Genomic DNA, 27,234 nt, shown 5'->3' with positions numbered 1-27,234 from the left:
ATTTCCAATCACGTTTCTCTCAACTGTTGCACAAGCTTCTTGTTTTAACTTCTTGTTTTAGCTTAACCCTTTGCGGTGTCCTAGCTCCACACCCCAAGTGAATTATTTGTGCATATTTTAAGCCTGGTCATCCCAAACATACTCTCCAAGCCTTCCCAGAGTTCCAAAGAGTAAATTTAATCAGAGAAGTGAGAAAATGCAGAAAGAAAGGAAAACAGTCAAGCAAGACAAAATAACAATAGTTTAGCCATTAAATAAAGTCAAGGACCTATAGTTCCTCCTGCAGGGCTATAGATAATATTCTGAGCAATGTCCTTTGAGCTGTTTTGCAGACACTGAATCTGCCACCAGGTGGAAGAAGTTAACTGTATGCTTCCCACAAACAATTAGACCCCAGACAGGATGGAAACAGAAGGTTGACAATGTTGACTCTCGATTAACTCACCACCAACCAATCAGAAGAACGTCCACGAGCTGATCATGCACCCCAGTCCCCCCTTCCTCACCCTTTTAAAATCTTTCCCTGAAAGCCATCAGGGAGTTTAGGCCTTTTGAGCACTAGCTGCTTGGACCCCTTGTTTGGTGCCCTGCAATAAATGGTGCACTTCCTTCACAACCCAGTGTAAGTAGATTGGCTTTATTGTGCATGGGCAAGCAGACCAAAGTCTGGTTCAATAACAATGCTGCAAAAACAAATGACTTTTTGGGGGTATATCAAATATTAAAACAAGTTGAGTCTGAAGAGAAAAATATCAGAACTCTCTCTCCTGACTCCTTTGTTTGGTTCAGAACATGGATGGTGAAGAAATTTAAGGAAATAAGAGAGGTTCAGTGTTGAGAGACAAATTAAATACATTTAAATATATTTCAACTTCATTTAACATGTTTCAACATGGTGTAGGTACCCTACTTGGCTTTAATTTGGTGGGGGTGTCATCTGAGATGGCAAGACCTGGAAGCACCCCAACAGACTAACTGCACCCAGGAAAAAGAACTACTTACATTCTTGAGCAGTTGCCTTGTGGGGAGGAGGGGGAGGGCTCCCACATCCTGTAGTGTGTGGGGTGTACTGCACGAGTAGCTCTTCTCCACGTTCTTGTGAGGCCACAGGCTGTAGTACGTGTGTGCAATAACAGATTTCCATGCCCATTATACCTCCAACCACCCCCTCAACCTAAAACTAACATATTGTATAACCAGAATTTAGAGAGGGCTACTCAGGGCTGGAAGGAAATAGGAAAACACAAGGCACGTGATTTGAAGAGAAGCCAAAGTTCCAGTTTCTCAGAGAATGTGAACAAAGGAAACATGTTCTGCTTGGAGAAATATAAGGTTCTTGCACTTAAAAATGCTGGGTAGGGTATGTAGTTTTAGTAACACTGACTGAACAGCACAGTATAGACATTTTCACTCTACCCATCTGAGGAACAAGGGCAATCAATTCACTGTGTAGCATAACAAAGTGCTTGGTAGTTAAATACTTTAAATGATTTTCCAGTGAGGGAAGTTATCGGAATAACTCTTACTATATCCTGAGAATATAAAACTAAGAGTGATGTTAAAAATATTTAAGTCTTTAGAGTACAAGCATGCGATTGAAGACCTCATTTAATGGGGATCTTTCCTGTGGACCCGCTGGTGGATGTGGAGGTTGGAGCTCTGGCTGAAGCCCTTCCCACACTTGCTGCACTCGTAGGGCTTCTCTCCAGTGTGGACTCTCTGGTGGATGAGGAGTTTGGAGCTCTGGCTGAATCCCTTCCCACACTTGCCGCAGTGATAGGGCTTCTCCCCAGTGTGGACTCTGAGGTGGATGCGGAGGTCTGAGCTCTGGCTGAAGCCCTTCCCACACTCATAGCACTGGTAAGGCTTCTCCCCCGTGTGTGAGCATCGGTGGATGTGAAGGTTTGAACTCTGACTGAAGCCCTTCCCACACTCTCCACACTTGTAGGGCCTCTCCCCCGTATGGATGCGCTGGTGGATGTGCAGGTTGGAGCGCTGACTGAAGCTCATACCACACTCCCCGCACTCATAGGGCTTCTCTCCAGTGTGCACTCGCTGGTGGATGTGCAGTTTGGAGCTCTGAGTAAAGCCCTTCCCGCACTTGTCACATTTGTAAGGCTTCTCGCCTGTGTGGACTGAGTGATGAATGAGCAGACTTGAACTCCTCGTGAAGCCCTTCCCACACTTGTCGCACTTATAAGGCTTCTCTTCTGCATGGACTTCGCGGTGGATAAGGAGACTTGAGCTTCTCGTGAAGCCCTTCCCGCACTGATCACATCTGTAGGGCTTTTCTTCTGTGTGGTCCCTCTGATGAAGGACTAGCTCTGAGCGCTCACTGAAGTCCCTACCACACTGACTACATCTGTATAGTTTCTCAGCAGTGTGGATTTTCTCACCTGGGTGACCACCTGGGCTGGTGGTACGTATTTTCCCACAGTCATAATGGGTGCAGGGCTTCTCCTCTGTATGAGCTCTCTGATGACTACGACTGATCACCCATGACTTCCAACCACAAATGTCCTTGTGTTTACAGTCAAAGGGATCCAAGGATTCTTTCGACTGGCCAATCTGGCATATTGTCTCACCTCTGAATGAGGGCGAGACCACTTCTTTTACATCAGACACAAGTTTATTTTGAAGGTTCTCTGAACAATGGTCGATGGGAGGACTTTTGCTCTCTGAGATTTTCCTCTCAGTGCTTTCTTCAGTTACAAACAGACTTTTGCTTTCCTGAGGATCTTGGGGCTCACTCTTACAGAACGTCACTGAGTCCTGTGTGGCCATTTGGCTTGGGACTTTCAAAGACAAATATTCTTCACTTTCCATGTTTTTTAAATCATCACTCTGAAGATTCACCAAACTGCTTTTGTTTTTGGAAATATGAGAAGATGCTTCTCCCCACTTTTGACAAGGGGGAACATCTAGTTCAGTGTTCCTGTACACTGAAGATTCACAATTTAATCCTGACTCCCAGTTATTGTACTGGACATCTCTTCCAATATTTGCCAGGAGGAAAGCTATTCAGGCAAGAGATAACCTAAGTCCTTTCTGTTGATTCTCCACAGAATTTTCATTCAAGTCTCCTAGGGAACAAAGAGAATTCAATGATAACAGACAAAGGGTAGATTTCAAGATTTCAGAACTGCAGTGCCTAAGGTAGCTAGCAAAAAGTTCAGTCTTGTCCGTATAGTCATGTCCTTTGGGTTAATGTCAGGAAGGGAGAGGGCGTGGGTACACAAGACAGAAATCTTGTCTCTGCTTTTAAGTAAAGCCAATAAAAGTATTCATACCCCAGCCCTGCAGATGGCTATGGATCCCACATCCTTGCCACATTTCATTTCACTTTACTTCATTTTATTTTAATTAAATTTGCATTTAATTGGTAATCTAATAGGTGCTGGGGATACAAAGAAGAAAATAGAAATCCTTTTGCTTGACACACTAGAGTCTACTGGGAAGAAGAACAAATAGGTCAACAATAATACCATGTAAGTGCTACCGTAGATGCATGCGCAGCAAGTCACAGGAGCACAGAGTAGGGGCATTCAGCTCAAACCTTGGGGAAGATTTCTGGGAGCAAATGTAAGGAAAAAAATAAAGTGAAATGCGGAGAGAAAATATGACATGTTCAAAGGGCTTGGTGTGTACTCAGAGACTCCTCCGAGATGTAAAGCTATTAAAGGATTACAACTGGGAATGAAACGACTGACTTTGATTATAAACACCATCAAAAATGAGCAAGACTTTAAGGCAGAGAGAGAGAGAGAGAGCGCTGCTGTAGTGAATCAGAAGAAAAGTGATAAGGAGGATAGTTACGGAGAGAAAGGGAGAGATTCATTCTAAGAGAGAAAGGGAGAGATTCATTCTAAATCACATGATGACTGATTAAACTCAAAAGGGAAAGGAGGCACCAAGCATGATCCTCAAGTTCCTTGAGTGACTTAGGTATGGGGGTACTATACCATAACATAGGGAATCAATCTCCAAGGCTGGAGTGGGGAAGGGTGACAGATAACAAACTCAGAATCTGACTTGTTTAATTTGTGGTGTTGGTGGAACATTCTTGCACTGTTCAGTAAGCAGTGAGATACATGGGTCTGGAACTCCTGGGAGAGAACTGTGCTAGGAATACAGATTTTAGACTTACTGTAGATGGTCCCTGACTTATGATGGCTTGACTTAGGATTTTTCGACTTTATGGTGGTGTGAAAGCGATGTGCATTTAGTAGAAACAGTACTTTGAATTTTGATCTTTTCCTGGGCTAGCAATATGCTGGACAATACTCTCTCATGATGCTGGGCAATGGCAGCAGCCACAGCTCCAAGCAATATGCCTATAACCATTCCGTTTTTCATTTTCAGTATAGTATGCAATAAACTTCAGGAGATATTCAACACTATTATAAAATAGGCTTTGTGTTAGATGATTTTGCCCAACTGTAGGCTAATTTAAGTGTTCTGAGCATGATTAAGGTAGGTTGGGCTAAGCTAGTAGATTAGGTGTATTAAATGCATTTTTGACTTAACACTATTTGCAATTTACAATGGGATTATGGGAATGTAACCCCATTGTAAGTCAAGGAAGATCTGTGGTATGTATGTTACTCAAAACAATTAGCATGAAGATCCTCATATTACACTGAAATGACAAAAAAACAAAAACAAAACCACAATAGTCCTGGGAAAAAAAGAAAGGTTGTCATCACTAGAATGCTGGGGAACTCCTAGTGATAGAGTGTAGATGGATGAGGTCTAATGGAGAAAGTAGGAAAAAAACAAATGCACAGCTCAAATTATGTACAGAAAAAGCCTCCTAAAGAAGTAGGAGAAATTCTCAAGAAATCCTAGAAATTCCAAGCTCAGAATCGACAATTATGAAGTAAGAGAGGTTTATTCTGGAAAGAGGTTTATCAAATCATGTTAAGCATTTCTAATGGCTCAACTAGTTGCTGCAGCACCACTCTCCCAATGACCCTCTTCCCCACAAAAAATGAAATATTGGGAGGCTAAGGGTAGCGGCCTCGTATAAAGCTTCAAAAACAAAATAATTGTCCGCCAAACAAGGACTCCTAATAGTATTATTTGGGCTGAAGAGGGAAGCAGAAGTAATGCCAAACCTGTACAATGACAGGATTGAGGTACAAAAAGAAACAACTGACTCCACATGTACCCAGGATAAAGCCTCAAGAAAACCTGTGAAGTGAAATTTCTGACAAGGAGGACACCCCAGAGCTGGAGACTGAAGCAGGGCATGTCCCAGATAACTTACTGGCCTGAACAGGTAACATCAAAAAAAAAAGGGTCTACATCACTCACCATCTGGATTCTTATTAGATCCATCCCAAGCCCAGTCAGAAGAGGTGTCCCCTGTAAGTAGAACACGCATGCACCAAAAAGGGTTGAGCATCAGCTGAGGATGTACACTCCAGTATCATACTGCGAACATAAGACTTTTGGGGAGGGGGGGAAAAAAAGACAATTGAGAAAACATAAGGAGACAAAAAAAAATGCAGAAAACTAACATCAATAAAGAGAGACACAAACTCAACAAACAGAGGAAATAGAATTTAAAAGGTTCATAATTAAAATCCCAGAGAAATCTGAGGGGATATCACATCTTAAAAAAATGGGACAATCGGGCTTCCCTGGTGGCGCAGTGGGGATGCAGGGGACACAGGTTCGTGCCCCGGTCTGGGAATGCTGCAGAGCGGCTGGGCCCGTAGGCCATGGCTGCTGAGCCTGCGTGTCTGGAGCCTGTGCTCCACAACGGGAGAGGCCACAACAGTGAGAGGCCCGCGTACCGCAAAAAAACATGAAAAAAAAAACCGGGACAATTAATAATAAAATATAAACACATTGCTATGAAGGATAATCAGAATTCTTCTAAATTAATGAAAGGATTGAAAAAGATGATAATCATAATATTTAAGATCTACTACGCTCATTTGAAGCACTCAGATACTGGTTGCATGATCTTATGTGAGAGGAACTATTAGGACACCCATTCTACACCAGAAGAAACCAAGGTTGAAATGATCAAGTAACTTGTGTCATAGCTACCAGGTGTCAGGCAGTCTGATTCTAAGGCCTGCCATCTAGATGGGCTGAAGAGCAAAATGAACATCTGGCTAAGGTGGAAGATTGAGGGGTACTCCTGGAATGAAGAGTAACGGGTAGACAGATGCAAAGATAAAAGTTAAAAGCCCATCTTGTAAGAGTTCGATGAATATAGTGGAGGTAGAATGAAGGGAAAGAAATGATCAAAGAACTAACAGGAAAAAAATGTTTTCTAGAATTCAAGATTCAGAGGTCACTAAATGTGAAACCTCAGGACGTCAAGGAAAAAAACCCTAAACAAACCCAGAAAATGCTAAAAGCATCCAGACAGAAAAGCCAGGTTATGTGCAAATATAAATGAGAATTATATTGACAATGAACTACTAAACAGCAATATTGTATACCTCAAGTCAACTGAGCAATATCTTCTAATTTTGGAGGTAAAGTGATTGTGAAATTAGCATTCCATTCTATACCCAGCCAATCAAACATTTCAGTGGGAGGAACAGACACTTTGTCAGATAAGAAAGGATTTAAACAATTACTGAAACAATTATTCAGCAATGTACTGTTGCAAAAAATTTTTAAATTACTTTAACAATAAGATGATATACAATAAATAGCAGTGAGCAAAGAAGTCAAGAAAACAGACAAGATGAATCAATCGTTGATATATAAAAGAAAACAATACTTAACCAAATCAACCAAAACTCTGTAAAGAATGGAAAGGAAAAAACCCCAAATAAAATATATTTTCAAAAGCAAGTATTAGTTTTAGGAAAGGGAAAAAACAAACAAAAAAAAAGGAACTGTAATCATATTATACTATTTGACTCTGCAGGAACAAGAATTATGAAGACAAAGCAACTAAGCATTAATCACTGATGCGACTGACAAATTGTTGGAAAGATGGGCATGTTGGGAGAAATAATGTAAAAGAGCTAAATCTTCATCTATGACATAAAGAAGTCAATACAAAATATCAAATATTGATAAACTGAAAAAAATTGCAGTACACCATAATATAATAAATTCAAATTAAAACTATAATGAGGTGCCATTTTCTACCTGTTAACACTGGAAAAAACCCAAAGCGTGGTGACACAGCTTGTAAGTGTAAATTGGTATCACCCTCCCCCCCAGAAGGACATTTTAACAATTATGTATCAAAGTCACAAATGCATGCACTCAGCAGTCCAGCTTGGGGGTTTTATTCTTCAGATTTCCTGGCACAGCTGTGAAGTGATACTTGCTCAAGATTTAGGTCACTGCAGACAGTTTGTGACAGCAAATGACCAGAACCTGGGTAGAGTGGAGTCAGGGACATGAAAGAGTTTTCACTGTGCACCTTTTAATTTGTTTTTATAGTATAACTTTAATCATTTAAAAACATTTAGTACATTTGCAAATCTTTTCTTTGCTACTCATCTATAATTTGTTTTCTGCCCTTCTCCAGCTTGTCCAAAATCCTCAGTGTACATTTTTTCCCGGCTTTTTTAGGCATAACTGCAAGTAACATTGTGCATATTTTAATGCTTCTTTTCTTAACCATGTGAGTGCATTTATTCTTTAAAAAAAGGAAAATAAGTAGCTGCATGAGCATATTTGTAAATATGAAGGCAAACACCATAAAGAACAAGTGAAAGGATTCAAACTGAGTGCTTTGAGAAGCCACTCTGTGGCATGAAGAGCAGCAGAGCAGGGAAACTCGTTTGTATTATAAGCCTTTCAATAGGATTTGTTTTACCTAGGTGAATGTATTACTTTTTGTGCACAGTTTGCAAAGTTTAAAAGTAGTGGCAAAAAGAAAAAGGAAAAAAATAACACTGAGAAAAGCTGTGCAGTTTGGAGCAGTTAAATCAGGGAGTGGGCTGAAGTTATTAAATGGCCAAAGGACACTGCTTCAACATCCCTGCTGTACAATACTTGGGAACAGCTGCAGAAATGACAGGTCTATGAAAATCAGTGGAGGAGGAACTGTATTAATGGTAGGTTTTATAAGCAGTAGTGAAATCTTGTGATAACTGTTTTAAAATATTTAAATATTATCAAGAATGAGTATGTAATAGTAGAAGACAATGCTGATGTAATGAGAAAAGGGGTCCTTTCACAGGGAGTTAATATGATGTAACAAAGATCTCTAAGACATATGATGTAAAACACCCAGTTGAAAAATACATACAGTATAACCTCATAAAATTTTAACACGTATTTGTAAAATGCATACATGGATAACACAGAAAAAGTGGATACACAAGCTATTGTTAGTGATTTTACTTCATAATCTTCATCTGTGTTCTTTGAATTTTGTGATTTTTATATCTTACTTGCATAAAAAAATGTTGGAAAACTATGTTCAATTTTATATCAAAGAAAAAGGAAAACCTAGAGCAGAGCTTGAAACTGTAAGCATAGATCCTACTTCACTTTTGCCTCTCTGCAAACCAGTCTATAAAGCAGTCCCAGTGATCCTGGGTAAATCAGTTCATACCATTTCATTGTTCTAATGGCTTCTCACTGAACTCAACACAAATTCACATTTTTTATCCATGCCTTTAATGCCATGAATGAGCCAGGCCACACTATTCTTCCCAGATGCTCGCCGTATTCTAGCCACACTCCTTCTTTTAGGTCTTCGGGTCTTCCCTCACACTATTCTCTTGCCTGGAATATTCTTCCCCTACCCAGTCACCTGTCTAATGCCCATTAATCCTTTGGAACTCAGTTTAAATATCACTTCAGAAGCTTGCCTTGAAACTCTCAACAATACGTACTTCACCCTTGTCCCATCCCATGCCTTCATTCTCTCAGAGCATAATTCTCTGTGCTTCATAGGACTTATTGAATTTATTTACAGTAACGTACTGTGTTTACCATAATGTCTCTTTTACAAGACTGTAAGACATATTTCTTTGCTGCTAAACTCTACAGCAGTCAATTTTTAAATCTTGACTATGTACATATAGCAGCAGAAGTATTAGATACGTTGCTTTCCCTCCAGAAACCTGGCTGGAAACAAGAAAATAAATCAGACTTGCAGATCCAATGGTTAAAATAAAAGCATATAAAATAATCAGGTCTGAGGCTGTGTGAGATATAAATTGAAAGTTCTGAGAAAAGAAGGAGGTCGAAAGGGAGGGGTAGTCAAAGATTTCACACAGGTAATGGAGTTCAAATAAAATCTTAACGGACAAAAGTAACCAGAAACCAGAGCATGGTAATCAAAGGTCCCAGGACAAGGAAGCATAGAGGACCTCAGGGAAACAGGCTTAGCTGGAAAGGAGGGTGACATTGGGGCAGCAGAGAATAATGCTCTATAGGTAAAAGTAGGGCATGAAGGGCCTTGAAAGCCAGGTCGGGAGTTTAGAGGCTTTACACCAGGAACTAAAGGTAATGGGCATGGAGAATTCTCCATTATATAATGATCTTCAACTTGCTCCAACTGAGAGAGCACATCTGAGAAACACACAGGGATTGGGTGACTGTGTGGGGGAAAAAAAAAAAAAAAAAATTCAGTCCCAAACTCTGGCTTATAAGTGATGGACCAGGTATGGTTTCTTGGACAATTCAGTAAGGTTACCATTCTCCAATTCTTACCAAGTAAAGTTCTTTAGCTGCTTAGAATAATCAGAAACATCCTTTTCTGCCAAAAAGAAATTAGGAAACTGATTCCTGAATTACAGCTCCCGGGGCCCAAGCCCAAATGATATTTAAAATTGAAGAAACAGAGACTGCAGTGCACTGGTGTCCAGGTTCATGTTCTTACCCACTGAGACCAAGTGACTGTAGTTTTCCAGCATCACAGCTGTGTGCAGCTTCCTCTGAGCAGGGTCCAGCAACCCCACTCCTCCTCGGTGAAATCCACAGAGACATCCTTGAAGGTTACTGGTTCCTAAAAGATTAAGCACATTCCTCCTCAACTGACAACCATCTGCACAAATGCCCCAGAAGGAAGGTGAGGTTGGGAGCACTGGAAGAGGGGAGAAGGGTACAGAGGAAGTGTGCAGTTCAAGGATCGGGGTGATCCAAGTTTGGATGGAAAACCTTTCCTTTCTCATCTTCTTTGTTACTTCCTTCCCAATACTTCCCCTCCTGCCCACAACTCACCCAAGCTCAAGCTATCCAACTACTGAATCTCTCCTTATCAGTGTCATATCATGGTCACTGCTGAGTTGGCCTTTCTGCCCCATTCCTACTGTTATCCTGACAACCTCAACACTCATGAGAACAAATTACCCAACACGCTAACCTCACATTTCTTAATCTCTCTCTCTCTCTCTTTTTTTTTTTTGGCTGCATTGGGTCTTCGTTGCTGCAGGCAGGCATTCTCTAGTTGCAACGAGCGGGGGCTTCTCTTCATTGCAGTGTGCGGGCTACCCATTGCGGTGGCTTCTCTTGTTGCAGAGCATGGGCTCTAGGCACGCAGGCTTCAGTAGTTGTGGCTCACAGGCTCTAGAGCGCAGGCTCAGTGGCCATGGCTCACGGGCCCAGCTGCTCCGTGGCATGTGGGATCTTCCCGGACCAGGGCTCGAAACCATGTGCCCTGCATCAGCAGGCGGATTCTTAACCACGGTGCCACCAGGGAAGTCCCTCTTAATCTCTTTAATGCCAATGATCTCTGCCTCAACAACCATAATTAGGGCCATTTCACTATTTGGACCACTGTTCTTTTGAAATATTAATATCTCAAAATTCACACCTTAAAAACATCTTCCTATTTTTTCTCCTCTTCCTCCTCCATGACATCTGCTTTATCAAGATCACCATCCTTTGATCCTTCCTCTTTTTTCCTCTCAGCCAAAGTACACTTCTGATCTCAATTTTTTCCCTAGTCATATAAATCATATGTCCTTTCTTCTTCTAAACTAAGTAGTTGACCATTCCTGGAAGAAATAAAAATAGCACATTTACACACAACCAAAAAATATTCTCCTTAGGTATTCCCATGTACCTCTAGCCCTAACCTTTCTCCTCAACTCCAGGCTCCAATTTCCCACCTACATCTACACTTGGATGGCTAAAAGGCACTTAAGACTCATCAAGCCCCAAATAGAATTCTTGCTCCCAACAATCTCCATCAGTATCTGGTCTTCCCTTGTTGTCCCCATTTTAGTAAAGAGCCACACGACACACCCAATTGCTCAAGCCAAAATCCTGGAAGTCATTTTGATTCTCTTCTCACTTCCTCATATTTTATCCATCACCAAGTCCTCTCAACTCTGCCTCTGAAACATATCTGAAGCTACCCATTTCTTTTCACCTTGCACTGTTATCATTACAAGTCCCAGCCTTCATTAACTCTCCACCTGCACTAACCTCCTAAATTTGTATCTCTTGCTCCCCCACGTGACGGATTTTCCACACAGCAGCCTGGGTGATCTTTCAAAACACATACCACTCAAGGCATGAAACTCCCCAAAGGCGTTTCCATGGACACCGAGTAAAATCCAGGCTCTTCATCTTGGCCTGCAAGGCCTTGCAGACTGGGGTCCTGTCAATTCTCCAATCTCAGCCTGAGTCCCTCCTCCCTCACAAGTCACCTGGCCCCTGTGACCACATCAAACTCATCCCACTTATGGCCTTTGCACTGGCTATCCCCTCTGCCCAGAATGTTCTTTCTCTACATCATTCAGATCTCAGTCGAACCGCTGCCACCTCAGAGAAGCATTTCCTTGACTGACTAATCCATGGGCGCATCCAGTAACCATCACTTCTCCCTGTTTTATTATCTTTGTACTTATGCCTTATCTCATTTTCTAATCTATACATTTTTCTTGTTTACAGTCTGTCTCTCCCTACTAAGTTCCCCAAGAACAGAGGCTGCCTGATTTGTTCATGGCTGCATCCCCAAGGCCTCAAGCAGGGCCTGGCATGTAAAAAGAGTCCAAGTACTTATTTAGTTAACCTCACAGTGAGTCTGGTTCCCTCCAAGGTTCTATTGATGGAGCAACACTTCTTGAACTACCTCTGGTGAAGGACCAGTTTCTTTTAAGATTTTTCTAACATGTCACATATTTTTTAAAATACATTTTCTAAAAAGTTACTAGAAAATAATGCAGACATATAAAATACCAATGCCAATTTTTAAAATTAGATTCAACAGATATAAAATTTAAAAAAACTCTCAATTTCTGTCCTTATATCTTTTTTTTTTTTGCAGTATGTGGACCTCTCACTGTTGTGGCCTCTCGCGTTGCGGAGCACAGGCTCCGGACGCGCAAGCTCAGCGGCCATGGCTCACGGGCCCAGCCGCTCCGCAGCATGTGGGATCTTCCCGGACCGGGGCACAAACCCATGTCCCCTGCATCGGCAGGCGGACTCTCAACCACTGCGCTACCAGGGAAGCCCTGTCCTTATATCTTTATAGACTGGTAACAAGCAGTTTGTTGCCTGGCACCAGTCTGCAGGCCACACTCTGAAAAGCAGAGGATGGAATATACACAAAACAACTGACAGCCAGTGAAGCCTAAAGCAGCGGTTCAACTTGGGGCCAGGGGAGTACCCAGTAACCTTCAGAAGTGCTGACACCATAAGCCTCAGCCTGAAGGGGCACCACCCACACCCTCCTCAGGAAACTGAGGACAACCAGGTCCCCCCGCAGGAGCGACTCTACCCCACTAGTCAACAAAGGAGAAGCAGCTGTTTCCTCCCAGGCTCTCCTCTAAAGGTCACAGTCTCCACTGTGTCTGAGGAAGAGGGATGAGGTTGGACTAGAGAAGGCTGCAAGGCCCTGTGCAAAGGTGGGACAAAGAAGAAGCAGAAGCAGAGGCTGTGGCCTTAGAGGCGTAAACACACCTGTTAGGAAAACACGGCTGGGGAGTATCAGCAGATTAGCTACTCCTCTTTTGGACTTTTTCTTTTCAGAGACAACAGGTTTCTTTCTGTCCATGGCTAACCTCTCCTTACACATTCTGGATGGAATCCTTCCTTCCCTTTTGAGATTCAAGTCCATCAATGATCTTTCTTCTATTTTTTAATCCATCTTCCACCTTGTCATCTGAGATGTCTAAGACTCCCTTCCTACCTTGACCATAATCAAACCACTTCTTGTCAATTCTATCTCCTAAATCTCCCTCCAGCATGTTACTTCTTCTTATCTCTGCTCCTACTATTTTAGGAAAGGCCCTCATTTCTTAGCTAGGCCACAATAACTCTTTACCAAATCTTCAAAATACAAGTTTTGTCATGTTTCAATCCAAGGATCGGACAGTCAAAAGTTATTAATTTTTTAAGATCCCACAGATAAAGTGGTAGGGAGAATTCCATGTTGAAAACAGAAAGGATATGTTGATGGACTACCAACTTTGTAGTAGGCTGAAAATTCCAAGATGAGAAATGGTATGACAGTGGACCAAATTAGAGGACTCAGTGTGTCAGGGTAAAGGAAAAAGAGGAAACAGTGGTCTTGCTAAAGCAAGACAAAGTTGGAAATGAAAGAATCTGAATAATGAATATCTCCTCAGGTACCAGTGGAGCTATTCAGTCACTCCAAGGTGGAACTTGTGCTTCCTGTGGGAGAATGGACTCAGTATCCTGAAGGCCAACCAAAGTATAAGGCTACAGGATAGTAGTTTCTGTACTAATGTAAATGTCAAACTCCTCGAAACTACATGTATCACATAGCTTAGCACTTCCTTTCCAGAGCCCACCCCTACTAGATCCAACAATTTACTTAGGGGCAGGAAACAGTGATCCAGAAGGCAGTGATGGGCAGGAGCTGTCATCACCCTGGATTACCTGTAGTCATCCGAATGTCATGCTCTAGTCTAGAAGAGCCCTTTACATGTTGCTCCTGCCCTGACTTATATTTCTCCCATAGTCCCATCCACTTCAGTTTCAGGACAATCAACAACCTCCTTTCTGAAGCATAAGGATATGTTAAATGTCTCCTTCTCAAAGATCTCACAGTATCTTGCATATACCTCTACTATAGCTATTAAATTTGTCTCCCAAATTGGCTATAAGATAGATTCTCAGGGATAGAGGCAACACTCAACTAACCTTTAAATCCTCAGCAACTAGCACAACTGACTCAAAATCTAAATGGTAAATATTTATAAATTCACATTCAATTTAAATAATGAAATAAAACTTGAGATCATCAAACTCAGCACTCTCATTTTAAAGATGAGAAAACTAAGGTTCATAACTGTGAAGTGACTTATCCAAGGTCACAGAGGGAGAGGGGGCGTTAAATGGGAGTCCTGCCTTTCAGCAGACTCAAAGACAACTCCTGGTACACAGAAAACAGTAAGTACTGGTGGAAATGAAGTCCTTTCTTTAAATTCAAAAAATTATTAACATATGCCAGAATCTCAAAATTTCACTATACTAGCAATCCCCAACTTCATCACTGTGAATAATCTTCATTAGGGAAGAGAAAGAAGAGAAGGAACATAAAAAGAGCACAGGGTTTTACTTATGTCAATCTTTGCTGACGTTCTCAATTATTTTCAAGGCACAGAGATGTCACGCTTTCAGTACCTTGAAGCAGCTTACTGTCCTCTAAACAAACCAATTTTTATGAGTTCATGCTGTTTTCCTATGGATGTGAGGATTGTTTTTGCCAAGCATGTAGAGAAGTATTTCACAATAAATGCAATAAATCTTTGGATGTACAAAAGGTCAAAGGGATAAAAAAGTGAAATTCTTCTTTTAGTAGGTCTAGGGGAATGGTGCCTAGGAACCTTTAATTCTTAAAAGAACACAGATAATTCTGATGCACAGCCTGGTTGAGGAGCATTTCTGGGAGTGATATGGTAATTACGGTGTTGTTACATAACAAATTTTCTCATGTCTTTAACTCATTCAGGTTTAATAAATGATTATTGGTAACGTGCATACCTTTTTTCATATACATCACCTGCTCATGAAGAAAAGCACCGTAGTTTTTTTTTTTTTTTTTTTTTTTTTTATCGGTATGCAGGCCTCTCACTGTTGTGGCCTCTCCCGTTGCGGAGCACAGGCTCCGGACGCACAGGCTCCGCGGCATGTGGGATCTTCCTGGACCGGGGCACGAACCCGTGTCCCCTGCATCGGCAGGCGGACTCTCAACCACTGCGCCAGGGAAGCCCAGCACCGTAGTTTATAATTCTGTTTGTTTTCCTGAGACCACTTGGCACTGGACTGAGCATGTAACAGCTTTGAATGACTTTCAATGTGCATGAAATGCCTGGCAGGAAAAGGCATGCTTTGAGAAACAGGACCAGACAAAGATGCTGTGTGGAGTCTTTCAATAAAAGAGCATAGCCCAGTGCTCTGGGGAGTGGGCCAAATTCATGGAAGCAGAGTGGTACACTGAAAACTGAGGTGGAATTTAAAGTCAGCAGATTATCTGTGCAGACTCTAGTGACATCATATGATAGCTATATGCTCTTAGTATCTTAATGTTTCTACACCCATATTTATAAAATAATGTATGTCTCACGCTGAAGTCCGACAATAAATAAAAAAACCACACAACCAAGACAGGACCTGACACCGGATACGCACTCAATTAATGCTGATGTCCTTCCCCAGAAAGAAAGGTTATTTACATTCTCAGAAAAGAGAAACCCCAACTCACCTGGAACTTGGTCATTTCCTCCTCTCAAGAAGGATAGATTCCTGGAAAAGTAGAGTTAGAGAAAGCGAAAAAACCATGAAAATCAAGTCCACCTTGCAGGACACAGACTAAGCAGTCCAGCAAGACTGTAGGAAAAAAGTTAATCAGCTCCTGCTACCTTCACACACCCTCTCCTGGGGTGCCTTTTCTGTCTTTCCAAGCTGCACCTCCCTCGCATCTCTCCACTAGGCTTTGGACCAAACAGGCCAAGCCTCCCCCGCAAACCCATGGGGGTAAGAAAATCCCACTGGCCCCAGCAGCTCTAAGATGTGCCCGTTTCCCCAGGCTTTGCGATTTTTGCCCTAACGCTCTAGTTAGGGCAGTAGGAGCTCTCCGGTAGGATGTGTGTGTCGCCTCTCCGCAGAGATTTCGGCTGCCCGAGACGCCTGAAGGCCTGACTCGTTTCTGGGGTGCGGGGGCTCTGACGCAATCTCTTTTCAGCGAGGACAGGCCTGTGGGGACGGAAACTTCGGTCTCTCACAGGAGCCCCTCTCGGTTCCCTAACGTCCACCGAAATCCTCCTTCAAATAAGGCCAGTCACCGGCGCGGAAAAGGCCGGTGTGGCCAACTGCGAAGCTCCCAGGCCGGCCAAGGCCGGAGCTCAGGCAGGCGAGAGGAGAGCCTCTCGGAGCCGCGGCCGGCTTAGCGCTAGGGACCGCCTGGTCTCAGGTGACCGCGGCCAGAACCGGCGAACGCTGCGGCGGCCGCGGCGAGCGGACACACGTGCGGCCCGTGCTCGCACCTCCGCCAAGATAAGCGCCCTCCCCCGGCCGCCCGCCAGCCTTCCGGGCCCCTTTGGCCCAGCGCCTCCCCCGCGGCACTCCCACAACTCGACAGCCAGACGCTTCTCTGCAGGCCGCGCGGATTGCGCGAGCGGCCATACAGCCCTCACCTCCCACGTGGAATCCGACACCTGGAAGCACAGGATTCGCTATACGGCCCCGCTCCGCCGCCTACAGCCCCGAACTACAAGTCCCAGAAAGCAGAGGGTGGGCCGCGCCAACTTCCGGCGTTGACCCTGAGGCTTCGCGAGGCGCTGAGTCCAAGGGTAGGGTTCCGTCCAAAGCCGAGTGCTTTTCACAGTTTGTGAGGCCTGCGATTGGGTCCGTCAGGTTGTTCTCCTGGTTTTTATTGCAAACGCGTAAGAACTATATTAGAAATGCCCATTAAAATGTTTTTTGTTTAGGTAAAGTGCTCCTGGGGGAAAAGAACGTAAATATCACGCGTAATTTCGCATTACCCTAAAAAATATTCTGGAATGAGTGTCCCCTTCTCACCTCTGAAGTTCATTTGGCAAACATTATTTGAGGTCCTGCTATGTTCCAAGAACTGTTCACGACACTTAAACAAAAAAAATCACTGTGGATGTTAAATTCTAGTGGCATTTCCCACTAGAGCAATACGTAATTATGATAAAAGGTATAGTGTGTTACAAGGTTATGTGTTATGGAAAAAGTGGAGTTGGGTCAGGGCATTGAGGGTGATGGTGCTAGGGTATGTAGGTTGGGATATGCTTTGCAATTTTATTTTTATTTCTTTTTGGCTGTGTTGGGTCTTCGTTGCTGCCCGCGGGCTTTCTGTAGTTGCCGTGAGCAGGGGCTACTCTTTGTTGTGGTGCGTGGGCTTCTCATTGCGGTGGCTTCTCTTGTTGCAGAACACCGGCTCTAGGCACGCGAGCTTCAGTAGTTGTGGCACGCAGGCTCAGTAGTTGTGGCTCACTGGCTCAGTAGTTGTGGCACATGGGCTAGTTGCTCCGCAGCATGTGGGATCTTCCTGGACCAGGGCTGGAACCCGTGTCCCCTGCATTGGCAGGTGGATTCTTAACCACTGCGCCACGAGGGAAGTCGTTGCCTTGCCGTTTTAAACAGGGGATATTGAAACAAAGACTGAGGAGATGAGGGAATCAGTCCTGTGACACTCAGCAGTCAGAACTGTTTCTTAAACATACATAGACATAACTGTTTATACAAACAGATACACTTTTTAAACAAAAACGGGGTCATGCTGTGTGTATACAGGCCTGCAGTTTGCTTTTTAAAATTTGATAGTACTGTGTATCACTGATTTACATAGAAACCTTGCTCACCGAGACCCTTTTAGTTGCTAATGCCTTTAAGGAAGTGGCACCAAAATTCTCCCCACTGGCTTTTGCATTCACCCTTCACTGAGTAACACAGGGCCACTAGGTCTTTCCAGAATACTTTCCCTGCAGATTTATCCTGGGGGTGAAAGAGCTGTTACCTAGACCTCTCCTCTGTATCTTTCCCCTTCTTGGTGTATTAGTTTCCAACTGCTACTGTAATAAATTACCACAAATTTAGTGACATACAACAAACACAAATTTATTCCCTTACAGTTCTGGAGATCAGAAGTCTGAAATCAGTTTCACTGGAGTAAAGTCAAGATGTGGGCACCGCTGGTTCCTTTTTGAGGCTCTAGAGGAGGATTTGTTTCCTTGCCTTTTCCAAGGTACGTTCACAACCTGTATTCCTTGGCTTGTGGCCTCTTCCTCCATCTTGAAAGCCCATGACTCCAATCTCTGCTTCCCTCATCACATTACCTTTTCTGGCACTGACTTTTCCTGTGTCCCTCTATTAAGGACTAATGCAATTACATCAGGCCCACCTGGTTAATCCAAGATAATCTCTCAACATCATGACCTTTATTTTAATCACATTTGCAAAGTTCCTTTTGCCCTATAAGGTAATATTCACAGTTTCTGGGGATTGGGACATGGACATTTTTGGGGGGCCTAAGACATATCTCTGAGGCTCCTCTGCCTTTTGTCTGGGGAACACAAACTGTCTCGCCAGGACCTACTGCTTCTCTATCCATTGATTCTATCACTCTTGCTCTGACTGTCACTCCTTCATGTTCTCGCTTCCCACCTCACCCAGTTTAGAGGTAGTGGCCTATCATTATGATCAGTCTCTTGACCCTAACTTACTTGGTTTTATTCTCCTGATCACACACCAAATCTAGTTGAATCCACCTCCCTGCCTGTTCCACACCTGTACCTGTGTAGCAGATGTGGCCTGAGAAAAACACATGGCTCTGATGATTGGTCTCACTTTCAATTTATGACTGCTAAGGTCAAGTGGGCCCTTAATGCTGCCCAGCTATCCTATTACATTTTCTTAGTCCATCCATTCTCCGAAATGACTATCTCACAGTTTCTCCTGTTTCTTCAAGCCTCCAGCAACTCCTTCCATCTCGCTCACAGCTGATGACTTTTGCTTTCTATGAGAAAAGAGAGCTTTTATACCTTTACACAAGCTCATCTGCCCACCTCTCTCCAATGGAGTCTGTATGCTCTACTTTCTATTCTGAATGAACAGCCCCAGTTTCTATTTAAGAAAACTCTCCATTTGTACCCTGAATCTTATCGCCTTTCCCACACATCAGGGCATTCCTATCTCTCTTCTTTATTATCAATTTTCATTCTATAAAAACCTGGGAGGTCTTCGTTTGGGGCCTACATCTTCTACATGTTAAGGTCTTGGGATCTGGTGGCACACTAGTCAGGGAGCACCTGAGTCTTTAGGTCTTATCTGGGGAGCCCTTGGGAGACACACAGAAAGAAAGATGGAGGCACTTCCATTTCCTCCTGGATGACCTGCTCTGGGCTCATGGCCCAAAGTTCATCCTTGCGGATGAACAGTACTGTGGAGTAGGGTTCTTCCTCACTATTCTTAAAATGAGAGAGAGGCAGTGACTTGCCTAAGATCCTGCTTCTGGTAAATGGCAGAGCCAGGATCCAAACTCAGCACCTTGGGTATTGAACTGGGGTCACTTTCACTATAGCACATCTGTCTCTTCATCTTTTCAAGGTAATCACAATTGGAACAGGTCAGGTTAGAGATGAGGAAAGGAGTTTCTGTTGGCCCCCTTGGGCGCTGCCTCCCAGTCCAGCCTACTAGGGATCACTCTGACACAGAAATGCACCTGACCAAGCTGGTTGGTGGCAGATGCAATTCTGGCCATAGTGGACTTCTAGGAAAGCTGGAGAAACCATAGTTGGAGCTGGAAAAGGGGGTCCAGGGCTCCTATGTAGATTCGAGCCCTTTCCGCAACCAGGCTGGCTTCTGACTGGAGCAGGGGCACACAGCTCCCTCCGTCCAGATCTCTGTGAGTTCTAAGAATGTCTCGAGCTCTATTACCCATACTGTTGCCAAAATGTCCTCAAAAGCCATGGAAATGGAGAGGGTGATAAGCAGGGTCCCATCCAGCTGCCTTCACTTTTCAGACTGAGGATTGAGGCCCAGAGAGGAGAAGAGAATTGTTCAGGTGCACCCAGGCAAGCAGGAGGGGAGGGAGGAGGGAAGTTAATCTTGCCCAGTAATGAAGGGCTCTTGGTGCTGCCCTGCTAGGACTTCAGGAAAGATGGCCTCAGGGCTGTAGAAACTCGTCATTATAGTTCACATGCTGCTAGGAGCAACTCAGCATCATTCCTGCACTTACTCATTCGAAACCACTCAGTGAGTATATTCTTTCTACCTTGTCACGTGAAACGATGTTTCTCTGCAGGGCTCCACTAGCACTGGGGATGAGGAGGGTTTCAGTGGTTTTCAGTGTTATGAATCCTCTCTTCTCTCCCATCCTCTTCTCCCTTATTGTGTGCTGTTGCTGAGCTTCTCACCTTTATTCACACTCCACACGTTGACTTTCTGAAAGATGTTGGGTATAGCCAACTAAGGACTCTAATGAGTAGATAACAACTTAAAGGTTGTCCCCTCAGTCCAAGGTTAAATGTATCGTAGGATATCCCTAAAGATCTAGAAATCTTTAAACCAAAAAACTGTGGCTTTTTAGATGTTGTATTAGGATAATAGAGATGTTTTAAAACAAAGATCTGTATGGAGTGAAGAGGGTTGGGTTGCCAGATTGAGCAAATGAAAATACAGTATGCCCAGCTAAATTTGAATTTCAGATAAACAATGAATAGTTTTTAAGAAAATATGTGTCCCCTGCAATGTTTTCCTGAAATTCAGATGTTACTGGGCATGCTGCATTTTATCTGGCAACCCTAGAGGAGGGGTGTGCTTCCAAGAACTCCTTGAAAGACTCTAAGTGGGTAATTGATCTCTTGTAGGCTAACCCAAAAGATGTGCTAAGCCCTGCCTTCAACTCAGTCACCTGCCTCAGAGAAAGAGGCTCTGCAGCTAGCTGCCCAAAACCTTTCAACAGGGAGAGTCCTAACCAGCCCCTTCTGGCTCATCCTGTCCTCTGTCCTCTGTCTTTCCATCATCTTCAGTGAAAACTCCCACCTTCTCCATTTCAGAAGCCAAAGCAGAGCAGCTAAAGGCAGGGGCTGTGGATGAGACAGTCTGGGTTTAAATACAGGTTCTGCCAACAGAAAACTGCACCCTTGTGAACAAGTGTATCAGTCACTAAGCCCTGAATTCCTCCTCCATAAAATGAGGCTTACGATACTTTCCCCTTTTAGGCTTACGATACTCTCCCCTTTCAGGCTGTGGTGAGGACTGAGTAAAATAATGTGTGAATGGTGCTTATCACCATGCTGGGCAGTATAAGTTAGCTGTACCATTCTCATTATTGATGTTCGGGTGGCAGCGGTCATTAGGGGCATGCCCTTGGAGACCGAGGCACCACGGAGGATGTTTTGCACCTGCTCCAGGTGTGTCTGCCCTCGCGCTTGCTGTCTGCGGCGTCCCTCTCCTTGAATCTCTGACTTTTCATTTCCGTTATCTCAGTTAATTCTCACAACAGCCCTGGGAAGTAAGCAAGCAGAGATTATTAACTGTTTTGCATGTGAGCAAACTGAGGCTACATTTTTTAGCCTCTCTAAACCTTCCTCATCTGCTAAAACAAACAAACAAACAAAAACAACAACAACAAAAAATGGGGAGTAGGGAAAGATCCTTATGGCAGCAGAGTTTTTTAAAATCTTATTTTATTGAAGTATAGTTAATTTACAAAGTTTTGTTAATCTCTGCTGTACAGCAAAGTGATTCAGTTATACATATGTAAACATATATATATATTCTTTTTCATATTCTTTTCTATTATGGTTTATCACAGGATACTGAATATAGTTCCCTGTGCTATACAGTAGGACCTTGTTGTTTTTCCATTCTATATATAATAGTTTGCATCTGCTAACCCCAAACTCCCAATCCATCCCTCCCCCAACCTGCATCCCCCTTGGCAAACACAAATCTGTTCTCTATGTCTGTGAGTCTGTTTTTGCTTTGTAGATATGTTCATGTGTGTTATATTTTAGATTCCACATGTAAGTGATACCGTATGGTATTTGTCTTTCTGACTTACTTCACCTAGTATGATAATCTCTGGGTTCATCCACGTTGCTGGCAGCAGAGTTTTTGAATCTCCTCAAGTCACTCATAAAAATGGGCTGAGTCACCAGTATAGCAGAGAAACATCCCACTGGACAATATCTTTAACAAAGCCAGAGTCAGGGTCTCCCCTCAAATTCCAGAATGGGTCAGGTCAAACCACCACTAGGTTTCAGCAGCTGTGCTGAGATAGTGAGGGTCGTGGAACCCAGAACCTCAAAACTGCCAACAAATAGCCTAGCTTCCCATTCTGAGTGGAATCATCAGCAAGAAGCTGAGAACACTGTTGAAACATGGCTAAGGTTCCACAAGCTCCTCCACAAGCTCCGGTTTGTGGACGAATCCACAAAACTGCAGGAAACTGAAGAAGCCAGGGCTCTCTGGAGAAATGGCTGTTTCATGGCAAAGCATAGCTTTATCCTGAGACAACTTGTCTTCCAGAGAGTGAAAGATGACTACTATCATGTCATAAGGACCCAGGGCCAACCTGAAGTGCTCCCCTATCTGATTCAAACAAACCAGGTAGAAAAATGTGTGAGGCACTTAGGGAGATTTGAATATGGGCTGGATATTAGATATTAAAGAATTTGTGGGGAAAATGACCAACCAAATGAGAATAAACAAAGGCTGTTTATTCAGAGCTTGCTAATGGCAAGGGAGCTAATGGCAAGGGAGTCAGCCACCATGATTTGCATTTTGGCAGAGACTCAAAGGCAGGCAGCTGAGTCGGAAGGCTTTAGAGTGTAAAAGAGGGAAATGGCTTCAGGTACACCCTGTTTGCAGGTTGTTGGCGAAAGGAAACTAGAGGGGGCTGACTACAAGAGGGCATCTTATGTGATTGGTTGGGGAGTATATTTGGTTTTCTTTGGTTGGTCCTAAGTTGGAAGTGGGCACAAAAATTAGGGATACTCACAGTTATTAATCAAGACCAGACATTTTGGGGGTGATGGATAGTTTGGCTTCCTGGACTGATTGTGCTAGAGATGGTGACCTGACTTCTTACAAGTCTGACTTACAGCAGGCTGATTTCGTGGGCTAGTTACTGTAGGTAATGGGTTGGTTTTCTGGGCTGGTTGCTGCAGATTGTTTTTTTTTTTTTTTCTTCCGGTACGCGGGCTTCTAACTGTTGTGGCCTCTCCCGTTGCGGAGCACAGGCTCCGGATGCACAGGCTCAGCGGCAATGGCTCACAGGCCCAGCCGCTCCGCGGCATGTGGGATCCTCCCGGACCGGGGCACGAACCCGCGTCCCTTGCATCGGCAGGTGGACTCTCAACCACTGCGCCACCAGGGAAGCCCTGCAGATTGTTTTTTATGTGGTCTTGCTGTTGTCCATTTGCATATTCAGTCTCTCAAAGTATTTATTTTTTTTACAGTGTGACAATGGTACAATGTAAAAAATAAAATAAAATGCCCTGAGTCAGGTATATACCTCATTATTAAATAAGCCAGAAAACCAGGACTTCACCAGCGGTCCAGTGGTTAAGACTCTGCACTTCCACTGCAGGGGGTGCGGCTTCGATCCCTAGTTGGGGAACTAAGATCCCATGTGCTGCGTGGCATGTCCAAATAAAAAAAAAAAAATCCAGAATACCAAAAGGGAGGGGAGATTGATAGATAAAAGAAAATGGGCACAGGACTTCCCTGGTGGCCCAGTGGTTAAGAATCCGCCTGCCAATGCAGGGGAACGGGTTCAATCCCTGGTCTGGGAAGATCCCACATGCTGCAGAGCAGCTAAGCCCGTGTGCCACAACTACTGAGCCTGCACTCTAGAGCCTGTGAGCCACAACTACTGAGCTTGCGTGCCACAACTACTGAAGCCCATGCGCCTAGAGCCGTGTTCTGCAACAAGAGAAGCCGCCGCAATGAGAAGCCCGCACACCACAACAAAGAGTAGCCCCCTCTAGCTGCAACTAGAGAAAGCCTGTGTGCAGCAACAAAGACCCAAAGCAGCCAAAAATAAAATAAATAAAATTTTAAAAAAAGAAGAAAATTGGCATAATCTTGATATTTGTTGAATCTGGGTTATGGATACCTAGAAGCTTGTTGTATTATTCTATGTTGTGTATATTTTGAAATTTATTTTTATTTAATTTTATTTAATTTTTAAATTAAAAAAAGATTTTAAACTTTTAAAAATTAATTTCTATTGGAGTATGGTTGCTTTACAATGTTGTGTTAGCCTCCACTGCACAACGAAATGAATCAGCCATACACATACAGAAATCCCCTCCCTTTTGGACTTGCCTCCCATTTAGGTCACCACAGTGCATTAGGTAGAGTTCCCTGTGCTATATAGTATGTTTCCATCAGTTGTCTATTTTATACATAGTATCAATAATGTATATGTGTCAATCCCAGTCTCCCAATTCCTCCTGCCCCACCCCTTTCCCCTTGGTATCCATACATTTGTTCTCTATGTCTGTGTCTCTATTTCTGCTTTGCAGATAAGATCATCTATACCATTTTTCTAGAGTCCAGTATATGCGTTATTATACAATATTTGCTTTTCTCTTTCTGACTTCACTCTGTATGATACTCTCTAGGTCCATCCATGTCTTTACAAATGACCCAATTTCATTCCTTTTTATGGCTGAGTAATATTCCATTGTATATATGTACCACATCTTTATCCATTCCTCTGTTGACGGACATTTAGGTTGCTTCCATGTCCTGGCTATTATAAATAGTGTTGCTATGCATATTGGGGTGCATGTGGTTTTTTGAATTATGGTTTTCTCTGGGTATATGCCCAGTAGTGGGATTGTTGGGTTATATGGTAGTTGTATTTTTAGTTTTTTAAGGAACATCCATACTGTTTCCCATAGTGGCTGTATCAATTTACATTCTCACCAACAGTGCAGGAGGGTTCCCTTTGCTCCACACCCTCTCCAGCATTTATTGTTTGTAGATTTAAAAAATATATATAAATTTATTTATTTATTTTTGGCTGCATTGGGTCTTCGTTGCTGTGCGCAGGCTTTCTCTAGTTGCGGCGAGCAGGGGCTACGCTTCATTGCGGTGCGTGGGCTTCTCATTGCAGTGGCTTCTCTTGTTGCGGAGCACAGGCTCTAGCCACACGGGCTTCAGTAGCTGTGGCTCAAAGGCTCTAGAGCACAGGCTCAGTAGTTGTGGCGCATGGGCTTAGTTGCTCCGCGGCATGTGGGATCTTACCGGACCAGGGCTCGAACCCAGGTCTCCTGCATTGGCAGGCGGATTCTTAACCATTGCGCCATCAGGGAAGCCCCTGTTTGTAGATTTTTTGATGATGGCCAGCCATTCTGACCGGTGTGAGGTGATACCTCATTATAGTTTTGATTTGCATTTCTGTAATGATTAGTGATGTTGAACATCTTTTCATGTGTTTGTTGGCCATATGCATGTCTTCTTTGGAGAAATGTCTGTTTAGGTCTTCTGCCCATTTTTTGATTGGGTTGTTTGTTTTTTTGATATTGAGCTGTATGAGCTGCTTGTATATTTTGGAGATTGATCCTTTGTCAGTTGTTTCACTTGCAAATATTTTCTCCCATTCTGAGGGTTGTCTTTTTGTCTTGTTTATGGTTTCCTTTGCTGTGCAAAAGCTTTGAAGTTTCATTAGGTCCCATTTGTTTATTTCTGTTTTTATTTTCATTACTCTAAGAGGTGGGTCAAAAAGATGTTGCTGTGATTTATGTCAAAGAGTGTTCTGCCTATGGTTTCCTCTAAGAGTTTTATAGTGTCTGGCCTTACATTTAGGTCTTTAATCCATTTTGAGTTTATTTTTGCGTAAGGTGTTAGGGAGTGTTCTAATTTTGTCCTTTTACATGTAGCTGTCCAGTTTTCCCAGAATACCAAAAGGGAGGGGAGATTGATAGATAAAAGAAAATGGGCAGGATCTTGATATTTATTGAATCTAGGTTATGGATACATAGTGGCTCGTATTATTCTATGTTGTGTATAATTTGAAATTTCTATAACAAAAAGTTTTTGCTATTGAGGATAGTAATAGTACCTACCTCATAGGGTTGCTTTGAGGATTAAAAGAGATAATTCAAATAGAAGGTTTATCACAGGACTTCGCATAGGTTGAGTCACATCTTGCAGGAGATCTTTGCTGAGTACTTTTCTGGCATTTCTCATTATTATGTGAGGTAGTATGTGGAATTAAACTATACAGGCTGTCTTGGAAACTGATTTTTTCACTCAACAATATTTTGTCAGCACATTTATGTAACATATGTCTATATCTATGTTGATTTTTTTTTTAGAGTTTTTTTTTTTTTTTTTGCGGTACGCGGGCCTCTCACTGTTGTGGCCTCTCCCACCGCGGAGCACAGGCTCCCGACGCGCAGGCCCAGCGGCCATGGCTCACGGGCCCAGCCACTCTGCGGCACATGGGATCTTCCCGGACCGGGGCATGAACCCGCGTCCCCTGCATCGGCAGGCGGACTCTCAACCACCGCACCACCAGGGAAGCCCTATGTTGATATTTTTAATGGTTGCCTAGTATTTTGTCATATGGATTTACTATAATATATGTAACCACTCCTTATTAATAGTAAGAGTGTTGAACTTTATCTGAGCCCTTTGCTTCTAGAAAACACCACAGGTTAAGAAATCCCCACAACTTTTGTTTAGGAGACTGTATAGTGTGACATAAGGTAATGATGGCATTTCAATTTAGTGGAGGAACAAAAAGACTTTTCAATGAATGGTGCTGAAAAGTTATCTATCCATTTGAGACAAACTTAGATACTATCTCATAAGATGTGAACTGTAAAGAATACATTACAGAGTATTAAAGGCAAAACATTAAGGAACAAAACACAAAGCTAAATTTTATGAGTTGAATTGTGTTCCCACCCGCCTTCATACGTTGACGTTCTAACCCCCAGTACTCCAAAATGTGACCTTATTTGAAATCGGGTTGTTGCAGATGTAATCAAGTTAAGATGAGGTTGTTAGGTTGGGCTCTAATCCAATATAACTAGCTGTCCTTATAAGAGGAAGTACCACATAAAGACAGAGACACACAGGGAGAATGTAAGCCAAGGATTGATGGCAACCGCCAGAACCTAGGAAGAGTCAAGGAAGGCTTCTACCCAAAGTCTGAGGAGGAACCAACCCTGCTGACACGTTGGGCCTCCAAAAGTGTGACAAAATTAATTTCTATTGTTTAAGTTTGTGGCATTTTGTTACAGCAGCCCTAGGAAACTAATATAATTATTATCTAATTTTACAACATTTCATTACTCCCAAAAGAAGCTCCATACCCAGCAA

General features: G+C 43.1%; 2 protein-coding genes across 7 annotated transcripts in view; one reads left to right on the top strand and one right to left on the bottom strand.

The window, feature by feature from the left end:
* Window positions 1-27,234, top strand: part of ZNF485 (zinc finger protein 485) — a 56,052-nt gene that overhangs the window by 7,505 nt on the left and 21,313 nt on the right. The window contains 2 exon segments of the mRNA XM_032607587.1: window positions 1,949-2,083; window positions 16,103-16,650. Coding sequence (XP_032463478.1) covers window positions 1,949-2,083; window positions 16,103-16,650 — 683 coding nt within the window.
* On the bottom strand, window positions 157-16,626 carry ZNF239 (zinc finger protein 239). 6 transcript variants are annotated; one of them, XM_032607643.1, is made up of 5 exons: window positions 16,554-16,621; window positions 15,623-15,663; window positions 9,824-9,949; window positions 5,317-5,450; window positions 157-3,083 (listed from the first exon to the last, which is right to left on the bottom strand). In XM_032607643.1, the coding sequence occupies exon 5, from the start codon at window positions 2,824-2,826 to the stop codon at window positions 1,609-1,611; it is 1,218 nt and encodes a 405-aa protein (XP_032463534.1). In that variant the 5' UTR covers window positions 2,827-3,083; window positions 5,317-5,450; window positions 9,824-9,949; window positions 15,623-15,663; window positions 16,554-16,621; the 3' UTR covers window positions 157-1,608. The 6 variants fall into 6 exon arrangements, with proteins under 6 accessions (XP_032463534.1, XP_032463537.1, XP_032463538.1 ...); XM_032607646.1 differs by lacking the exon at window positions 5,317-5,450 and having other exon boundaries at window positions 16,554-16,626; XM_032607647.1 differs by lacking the exon at window positions 5,317-5,450 and having other exon boundaries at window positions 15,780-16,562.

The sequence above is a fragment of the Phocoena sinus genome, chromosome 16 (genome assembly GCF_008692025.1).
Source record: "Phocoena sinus isolate mPhoSin1 chromosome 16, mPhoSin1.pri, whole genome shotgun sequence".
Lineage (NCBI taxonomy): Eukaryota > Metazoa > Chordata > Mammalia > Artiodactyla > Phocoenidae > Phocoena > Phocoena sinus.
This window is presented reverse-complemented; position numbering and strand designations above follow the sequence as displayed.